This window comes from Ictalurus punctatus, chromosome 8 (genome assembly GCF_001660625.3).
Source record: "Ictalurus punctatus breed USDA103 chromosome 8, Coco_2.0, whole genome shotgun sequence".
NCBI classification, from domain to species: Eukaryota; Metazoa; Chordata; class Actinopteri; order Siluriformes; family Ictaluridae; genus Ictalurus; species Ictalurus punctatus.
The window spans coordinates 1,704,366-1,714,743 of record NC_030423.2 but is presented as its reverse complement, the minus strand read 5'-3'; the positions used below and the strand labels follow the sequence as shown (position 1 = coordinate 1,714,743).

Genomic DNA, 10,378 nt, shown 5'->3' with positions numbered 1-10,378 from the left:
TCTTGAGTGATTCACGTAAGTAATTTGATGTTTTAAAGGTTTGGCATCCAGTTCAACGTTGTGGAAGTTCAAATCACAGGTATGTTCCATGCTGGTCTTTTTCTGGTTATGGTTTTGTGTGTCTCTTTAATTTTTCACATACTGCATGTAGGAGTTTGAAGTATATACAGTATAAATATACTTCTACAGTATTGTGCAAACGTCTTAGACACATGCAAAGAAATGCTGTAAAGTAAAGATGACTTCAAAAATAATGAAATGAAATCTTCTTACAAGAAAAAAAAACCACAACGTGCTTTAAATAGTAATAAACAAAACCAACTCAATATCTGATGTGATGACACTTTGCTTTAAAAAAGATTGTAGAAATAATGTAGTAGTCTCATGTAGAATTGGTGCAGTTTTATAAGGAAATGAGCTGTAAGTTTTACTGAGCATCTTGCAGAACCAGCCACGGTTCTTCTGGAGACTTTGACTCTCGGACTTGCTTCTTATTTTTGCAGCCTTCGTTATGGTCTTTTTTTTTTCTTTTCTTTTTTTGCCTGAAAAGTGGTTTCATGCACTGTAGTATGCTGATTCTCGATTAGGATTTAAATTTTTAATCGTTCTTGCGTAATGCAGTTATAAATACATTGGGTCATTTTTCAAAGTTTCTTATTATTAGAATGGACTTTGGAAAATGTAGAGATGTGCAAAAATAGTAACAGCACCGTCTATTGCAAATACCGCAAACAATGGTTCTTTTGAATAAAGGATATTTTAAAAAATGATAAAAAAAACCCAAACATTTTTGGACAATTTAGTGAACCCTCGTTTCTCGACAGAGTAAATGGGGACGAGGTCTTTTGTGACATGAAATGGCACCGCAACTGAGAAGTCCACTTGTTAAACACCCATTTACAGGAATTTCGATAAACACCCATTAACATGGGCCACAAGAATGAAAAATATCTTTAAACTACCCACAAACTACAGGCTCTTTCAGGAGAGGGCGTGGTGTTTGTGCTGCAAAAGTTGATTCTAAGCTAACTTCAGGGAAGCCTGAGTCATTGCCGTAACGTGGCCGAACGGGACTGTACAAGACTCTGAGGTGAGCTTGGACAACTTTTATGTCGCCAGATTGGACAGGACAAGGAATGTGGGGAATGAACGGCATGAGGGCGTGGGTGGGGGGTACACAAACTTCAAGGTATATTCCACTAAGCACCATCAAGCTAACAGCTGAGATACTGTAGCAGGATAGAAATCTCAGTGCAAGCAGGTGAAATACCCTGAAGCCCCTGTCTTTTTAATGAGGAATCATTTTAATAACTGTCACTTCTTTCATCATTTAAACAATACGCAAATACTGCTTCCAATCATTATTAGTCCTTTACTATATCAATAGCCACTGTTTTTCCATGGCTGGGTCTCTGCGATACAAACAGATGCTGAAGAGACAAACCAACCACTCCAGTGCCATCTAGTGGTCAGAGGAAGGCATTGCACGTCTACCAGTCTCGCCTGTACTGACTGGATTTTTGATGATTTTCCCGGACAAAAGCGGTACCATACACATCCCCTACAGTAAAAGCACCTCGGTCAGAAAGAGACATGATAAACTAATTTTAAAAAATGGCGGCAGGAACACAAAATCAGTATTAGCAATGGCCATTTCAGTCTATGGATTTGAAATCCTGTGGTTTAAATGACATAGGACAATCCATCCTTCTTCTTCTTCTTCTTCTTCTTCTTCTTCTTCTTCTTCTTCTTCTTCAAAGAAAATAGCAAAATAGCACTTTGATACACATGCTTGAGCTGCTTTCCAGCTGCACTGTGTTTTGGATTTGCATGCTTGTGTTTAGACACTAAACGGCCATGCATTATTATTATTTGTTTTCTCGTGATCTCGTCATAAAAAAGTTGTCTTCTCGTTATCTTTTCCTGTGCTATTTTTTGCTGATTTTGCTGTGGGGTTTTCAATGGTTTTTTTTTTTTTTTTTTGTTAAATGCCTAAAATCAGGTCTGTGGTTAACACAAGCTCAATATATGTTCACGTTTTATACTATGCCATAAAATACTTCAGTAATACCCGAACATGATTTTTTTTTTAATTATTATTTAAAAAAGCTTTTACGTGTCTTGAAAAAGACGGTTGCTAACAAGTGGTTAAATGGTACTGCAGAGGTTGTCGCGGACATTAAACGTCATCACGCCGAACAGGAAATCTCCTCTACTACAGCCTCGTCGTGTTTATACTCGCGCTCTTGCAACTCAACTTATACATTTATCAATTTATTGTATTTTACAATTGTATTTTTAAAATAAATAAATAAATAAATAAATAAAGTTTGAAAGAGCTGTCGGAAAGGTGAGTGGTGGTGACGTCGAAGTCATGCGACCGTGTTGTAGTTCGTTTATAACCTAGCTTTTTTTTTTTTTTTTTTTTTTTTTTTTCTACTTCTGGCGAGTGTATCTAGGCTTCAAAATCTTATGAATCTTATCTTAATGAACGAAACGTGTAAGAATCATAAAGTTTTGTTGGTCACAGAGTTTATTTTCTGCAATAGTCCAAAAGCTAATGGGAAAAATTCCTATTGGCTTTTTGTCGAGGGAACCGGTGTGATGCTAACTGCTGCGGTCGCCTACAAAAATACGTCACCACATTAATGCCCGACACTTGAGAAGGGGACACACACCCCTCTCTCTTAATAAAGTCAATCTCTACAGCGAGGAATTATTACATTTATGATGGAGAAGATGCCAACGTGCATGTAACACCAGTCATGGCCGCTTAGGGCTTCCGTAAGAGATACACTCACTATATGAGAGAGAGAGAGAGAGAGAGAGAGAGAGAGAGAGAGAGAGAGAGAGAGAGAGAGAATGAATGAGACAGGGATAGAGAGAAAGAGAGAATGAGACAGGGATAGAGAGAGAGAGAGAATGAGACAGGGATAGAGAGAGAGAGAGAATGAGACAGCGAGAGAATGAGACGGGGATAGAGAGAAAGACAGGGATAGAGAGCGAGAGAGAGAGAGAGAGAGAGAGAGAGAGAGAGAGAGAGAATGAGACAGCAAGAGAATGAGACAGGGATAGAGAGAAAGAGAGAGAATGAGACAGGGATAGAGAGAAAGAGAATGAGACAGCGAGAGAATGAGACAGGGATAGAGAGAATGAGACAGGGATAGAGAAAGAGAGAGAATGAGAGCGAGAGAATGAGACAGGGATAGAGAGAAAGAGAGAGAGAGAATGAGACAGGGATAGAGAGAGCGAGAAGGGGGGGGGGGGGCTTTTCTTTTACAGTGATGTGCATACAATACAGCGAATCCTTGTCATATTTAAACCATGTCCAAGATGTCTTTATTGATTTGTTACACGGTTTGACCAGTTTAACATTTTAACGCATTTACATTAAGATTTGCGTAGTTCCATCTCTGTGTGGCCCAAGGTCATATAATAACGTCATCATTGTGGATTTTGCCATTTTAAATGTTCACACTGAATGCTTGAGGCACTTCTTTTTCTTCATGTTTACTTGATTATAAACATCACCGAAGAGGCTGTGAGCGCTCGTGAACATGATGCGCTGCAGCCTTGCATTTCTTTCTAGCTATTCAGGTAACAGAATGATTGGTGCTGGTATGAGTGAATCAGGAACAGCAGAGTCATTTGGTGTTATCAAACACTGGTTATCTGGTCAGCAGTGATGGATGGATGGATGACACAACTCCACAATGCAAGGTAGCTTTACCAAGGCTTTGGGCTACTATATATATGTATGTATATATATATATATATATATATATATATATATATATATATATATACACACACACACACACACACACACACACACACACACACACACACACACACAGTGCATCCGGAAAGTATTCACAGCGCTTCATTTTTTCCACATTTTGTTCTGTTACAGCCTTATTCCAAAATGGATTAAATTCATTATTTTCCTAAAAATTCTACAAACAATACCCCATAATGACGACATGAAAGAAGTTTGTTTGAAATCTTTGCAAATTTTTTTTTTTTTAAAAAGCACATGTACATAAGTATTCACAGCCTTGATTATGATTATGAGTGAACAGGCACAGTAGAGTCATTGTTGTTATTGAACACTGTGTGTTTCTGTCCACTGATTGATGGATGGATTAGAGATGGATTAGAGATGAACAATGTATATTCAACGGTCTCGTTGTGTTGTTGTCTTGTACGTTGCCTCCATTTGTTGTATGCATGTTATTTTAGCTTTAGGAGCACACTATTCCAGCATAAGTATTTCATTGTTTTTGTGTACTCTGTATTCTGAAAACACACCACAGTAAAGCTGACTTGAACTTGAACTTGATCTTGAACTCGGATTAAGCCAACCGATAGTTGTACATTTTCTTTGCCAAGAAAATCCATTCAAATAGTTTGACTCGGTTTGTTTAGATTACTCCAGTGACGAGCTGGGCACGAAAGCAGCTCAGACTTGTTTATGTCTCCTAGATCTTCTGTTTTTATGGATTCTTTCCTTGAGAGGAACTGATTTGTAATAAAATGTAAGAATTGAAATCAAATGTTGCCGGTAATTCTTCCGCATTGTGATTTGAATGTATTTCTAAAAGGGATCTTCTAAATACAGGGGTGCTGGAAAGTTTGTGAACCCTTTAGAATGCTCTAATATATATCTTATATATCTACACAAATATGACCTAAAACATCATCAGAAGTTCTAACAGTAGATAAAGAGAACCCCATTAAACAAATGAGACAAAAATATTATTCTTGGTCATTTATTTATTGTGGAAAGTGATCCAATATTACACATCTGAGAGCGGGAGAAGTGTGTGAAAGTCTAGGATTAGGAGTAAATTTGAAGGTGAAATTAGAGTCAGGTGATGGAATGACTATCAGGTGCGAGTGATTGGGCGCTGTGTTTTATTTAACGAACGGGGATCTAGCTATCAAAGTCTGATCTTCACAACTCGTTTATGGAAGTGTATCACGGCACGAACAAAGGAGAGTTCTGAGGACCTCAGAAAAAGAGTTGTTGATGCTCATCAGACTGGAAAAGGTTATACACCATCTCTAAAGAGTTTGGACTCCACCAATGCACAGTCAGACACATTGTGTACAAATGGAGGAAGTTCAAGACCGTTGTTACCCTCCTCAGGAGTGGAGACCAACAAAGATCTCTCCAAGAGCAAGACGTGTAAAAGATTATGTGGACAAGCCAGAAATCTATTGTAAAAATATTTTCTACATGGATGAGGCCAAAACAGAACTTTTTGGTTTAAATGAGAAGGAAAACACTGCATTCCAGCGGAAGAACCTTCTCCCATCTGTGAAACATGGTGGTGGTAGTACAGCTGCACAATGGGGTCACGCCAGATGCTGAAAGCAAAGGTTCACATACTTCTACGACTCACAGATATGTCATACTGGATCATTTTCCTCAATAAACAAATGACGAAGTATAATCCGTTTTATATCATTTGTTTAATTGGGTTCTCTTTATCTACTTTTAGGACTCGTTAAACCTTGATGTTGTTTTAGGCCATATTTATGCAGAAACGTAGAACATTCAACATTCAAGCACCGCTGGATATAAGTAATATATACTTCTAAAACTGAAATGCACACACACACACACACACACACACACACACACACACACACACAATGTCTAAAGATCTGTCTACAGGACATTTAAGAAAAAACCCAAGTTGTATGAATAAGATATTACTGGACGTGCCGTATTCCAGACAGCAGGTAAGACAATCGAACGTTAACACATTACACAACAGTCTCGCTATAATGAATAATCTTAGTCTCTATGTGTGAATTTAGTCCTAGCTCATATTTAGACAGAGCCACATCTCTCTTTCAGTACACAGTCCTGTTTTATGACGATGCAGTCCGTGCCTCTTTAGTATTCAGCACAATTCTACACTAGTAAAACTACTCGATTTTTTTTTCACCCCCCTTTCTCTGCTGATGTTAAGAGATGATGCTCACAAACAAAGCCTTTGGTTTTGTGTGCATACGCATACTCGCGACTTATGGAAAGTGAAAATGTAAATCGGCGTCTGTTTATGTTTTTCACCATGTTGTTGTTGGTGTTGTTGTAAGCTGTTTAGCCCGAGACTGATTTACATAAGAGATTAAGTTTTTCAGGGTTTGGTCCAGGTAAAGTTTTTAGAAACTCAGAAGCTGGCAGGGAAAAAACACAGAGCTACTGCGACGGCGGAGTTGAAATTATTGGATTACAGGTACGTCTCGATGTTTCATGATGGTCTTTAATATTTGTATAGCTTTTCTGGTTATGGCAGGACGTCTCCATATTCTCTGACCAGTTTTATATGTATGTTAAAGCTTCCTGAAAGGTCTATGCATATCTGTATGTTGATATACTGTAATTTTAGAAAAAATCTGAAATAATTGTTTCTAACGGTATTCTTTTCCCCCACAGAAGACAGTATTTCAACGTAGTTTAAATAGACTACTTAAAGCCAATCATCGTGTTTTAAACAATATCCCACTTCAAGTGAAAAAACGATTCATTAACTGAAACCGCTGTAGTATTTTGTGGTGTTTAATGTTATTCTTTATGAAAATGTAAAGTTATGCGTGGATACGGAAAATCGATCACTTAAAATGTTCTTCTTGCTCCCTAGCTACTAGTCCATTATGAAGGCATATCTCTTCCTCCTATGCTTCATAGGTGAGTGTGTATTAATAAATGTTTTTCCCTCACAAATTATTTATCAAGAATGTATATTAAAAAATAATGTGAAATAATACTCATCACCTTTTTTTTTTTTTTTTTAACTAAACTGTAGGCTTTTCTACTTTACTACTATTAATTTCATAACTAACAGTAAAATAATGAATCATTTATAGATTCATTTTGACTTATAATATGTTGATATGATGGTACGATGTGATTAGGAAATCTGAAATATTACTACTGCTAAGTTTTTTAAAAACAGGGCTGACTGCTTCATAAAGAACAGACATGTCAGGTTAAAAACCTGCTTAGACGAGGTCCACATGAATCCATTCAATTCAGTTGAATAGATCTAGCACAATCCATCCAGAGAGCACAGCTGTCTTGGACTCCTGTCTTGGAATGGTGGCATTGTAGGAATTTGAATTTGCCTTCGTCAAGTAATTGGGCGAATGCTTTTCTGGGAATTTCTGGGATTTTCTTTGACATGTATGTAATTTCAGTATAAGAAGATCTCAACACAGCCACCGATGTTGTCTTTGCTTAAAAATGTAATAACTGTGTGAATCATGAAATGAATTCTTTTCTGCAGGTGTTGTCCCAGCCACCCTATCTCTTCTGCGACCTGTTGGTCACAAGTACTATCTGATCCAGAATAAGGTGACATGGCCAGTTGCGCAGAGCTACTGCAGGGAAACATACGTTGACTTAGCTACTGTTGAAAGTGAGCTCGACTGGTTAAGACTAAAGGCAGAAGTGACAAGGGAAGGTCTGACAGATGTTGCCTGGGTCGGCTTGTACTTTTATAACAATTGGCGCTGGTCCTTGGAGGATGTCCCACTGACAAATACTTTTCAGCAATGGTACTCTGGACAGCCTGGTAGTAGTATTGGGCCTCGATGTTGTACATCGGGCCCATACGGATACTGGTGGAATTACCCTTGCACAGACCTGTATCCCTTTATATGCTACAATGGTAAGTTAATAGTTTGTTTGATTTTTTGGCTTGGTTTCTGTTTGCTGGCTGGTTTAGCAGACTTAAAAAAAAACAAAAAAAACACTGCTCATACCACTCCATCAATCCTGATAATGAAGGCTTGTTTGTTGTAAAAGGATGAAAATGTATTTTAGACATTTTTTTTTAATGGGTGCCAATATTTCTCCCCACAAATGTTGAAAGAAAGTACTATTCTCATAAGAGGTGTTATGAAATGCTGGAGTCACTGTACTGTTCCTTGTTGTTGTCATGGTCCCATCAAGGAAATATGTTCTGTATCTTTAGTATGTATATTTTATTGAGAAACATTGAAAAATAATATAACGTACAGCACATAACTGGACCTTAAGGACATTGCGTGGACTTTCCTGGGTAAAATTTACATAAAGGTACAAAACATGCATCCTTGGTGGTATCACTCCATACAACTAGTGGAAGCCTTATTTCTGAGAGGATATTTCTACGATGCTAATCATACACTAATCCTTGTTACTTCACAGCTAGTAACAGTGCTAGTGCCAAATTTGTTGGTGTCACTTCTCGACTGACCTGGAATGGAGCTCTGGCCTACTGCCGAAAGTTTCATACAGATTTGGCTTATATAACTTCTACAACCGACAACGATGCAATGCAGAGCATAGCATTCCGTCAGGGTATGTCTTGGATTGGCCCGTACACTGGCTTATGGATGTGGTCAGACGGGACAAACATATCGAGCCCCCAGTGGCTTTCTGGACAGCCTGATTATAGTTATCAAAATACAGACTGTGCTGTGCTCGGTAACGGCATGTTCAGTGACACAGACTGCAGTACGCTCAACTATTTCATCTGTCACATCAGTGAGTGGTTTGTTTCCTGTGTTCTTAAAAATCACAATCAGTCTAATTCCTTTCTTTCTTGTAATCACTTATCACTCTTTCTCGGTGTGTTTGTCTCTGTGTACATGCGCTCCATAGCGGCTCCAGTGAGGGAGAGGCAGATAATGAAGCTGCGCGTGAAGTCTGACGGGAGCATCTTTGATTCTGATGTGCAGTCGAGCATTTTAGAGCTGGTGAGTCACACAAAGTCTCCACAATCTGAGATTTGTAAAGTTGAACACCTGGATTTAGATACTCCTTGTTCTTTCGGCTGCTCCCGTTAGGGGCGGCCACAGCGGCGCATCCGTCTCCGTTATGGAAATCCGGTTTATGATCCGTGTATTTGATTTGGCACAGGTTTTACGCCGGATGCCCTTCATGACGCAACCTTCCCGTTTCATCCGGGCTTCGGACCGGCACAGAGTGCACTAGCTTGTGTGACCCCAGTGCGAGATCCTCAGGTTAAGAGTCTCATACTCTACCGACTGAGAGTCGTAGAGAGTCGTAGACCCACCTGCATGGGACTGTTTTCCTTCCAAACCCACTAAACCCACTTTTTATGACCAAACCTACTAAAATCGATATGGTAAATGGACTGCACTTATATAGCGCTTTTTAAAAAAATTAATCTTAGCGATTCTACAAAGCGCTTTACACGGGTTCTCATTCACCCATTCACACTCACACACACCAACGGTAGCAGAGCTGCCATGCAAGGCGCTAACTTGCCATCTTGGAGCATCTTGGGGTTCAGTGTCTTGCCCAAGGACACTTCGGTATGTGGACTCATGTGGTCCAGGACTCGAACCACCAACCCTACGATTAGTGGACAACCCCCTCTACCACCTGATCCACAGCTGCTGATATCATGCTCTTGTACTGTTCCTGCATGATTTTATGCATTTCACTGCTTGCTTAACGATTGGCTGCTTGGATAATTGGCTGAATGAACAGTTGTACAGCTGTTCCTAATAAAGTGGTCAGTGATATGTACAGTTTGGAATCCCCATCGCAAATCAGGTTTATTGTCAAAATGTACAGACGTTCAGATGTTTGCAATGAACAAATCATCAGGATGAGGGCATGCACGGTATACTGGGTCAAAAAGACTATTAATAAAAATAACAAAACAAGCTTAAAAATCCTGTTCCTGTTCTGTAGATCAAGCAGAAGCTGGAGGAAAATGGCATGCTGGAGAACACCACAGTGACCTGGAGGAAGCAGTCGGATGGACAAATCTTTCACAAGGAAGAAAACGCTCCCTAGATGCTACTAATGTACCAACGTGCTGATAAAGTAAATGTCGAGTGTCTGAGGCAATGGAAAAGGAACGAGCACAGAATTTCTTTCATTACTAAAATGTCTGTTGGTAATAATGTGGGTTATAGTTTATCTCCTGTTGATTATGTCTATATTATATTACAGTAGCTTCTTCACATTTACCTACGCACATGCAATTGCATATTTATCTATTTTTAAACATCCTGATATATTCTGTCCTTTTAAACGTATTCGTGTCAAAACATTTGCCAAATATGCTTGTTTGCTTGCTAGAAACGAGGGAATAATTACTGACAGGACAGCACCATGTTATTCTTTCAATGACAGCGATGACAAGATAATTAAGCAATAAATAATACCTGTATAACCTTATCTTTATAGCAAAGAAGTTATGGTAGCTTGGTAGTTGCTATTTATTTAATAATCCATTTCTTTAAAGCTGTACAAGCTATACCGGCTCAATTACTTTGGGATTTTGATGTTATTTTTGGGAGCATTTAAAGAAATAAAAAGCTTTATTGATTCGATCTGCTG

General features: G+C 38.8%; 1 protein-coding gene across 2 annotated transcripts; it reads left to right on the top strand.

Annotated features, from left to right (window-relative positions):
- The first annotated feature begins 4,794 nt into the window (after positions 1-4,794).
- LOC108268573 (putative C-type lectin domain family 20 member A) lies at positions 4,795-10,371 on the top strand. Of its 2 annotated transcripts, XM_017473601.3 has the most exons (6): positions 4,795-6,251; positions 6,657-6,703; positions 7,302-7,685; positions 8,207-8,545; positions 8,663-8,757; positions 9,725-10,371. In XM_017473601.3, the coding sequence occupies exons 2-6, from the start codon at positions 6,670-6,672 to the stop codon at positions 9,827-9,829; spliced, it is 957 nt and encodes a 318-aa protein (XP_017329090.1). In that variant the 5' UTR covers positions 4,795-6,251; positions 6,657-6,669; the 3' UTR covers positions 9,830-10,371. The 2 variants fall into 2 exon arrangements, with proteins under 2 accessions (XP_017329090.1, XP_047012987.1); XM_047157031.2 differs by having other exon boundaries at positions 4,795-6,703.
- The last annotated feature ends 7 nt before the right edge of the window (positions 10,372-10,378 follow it).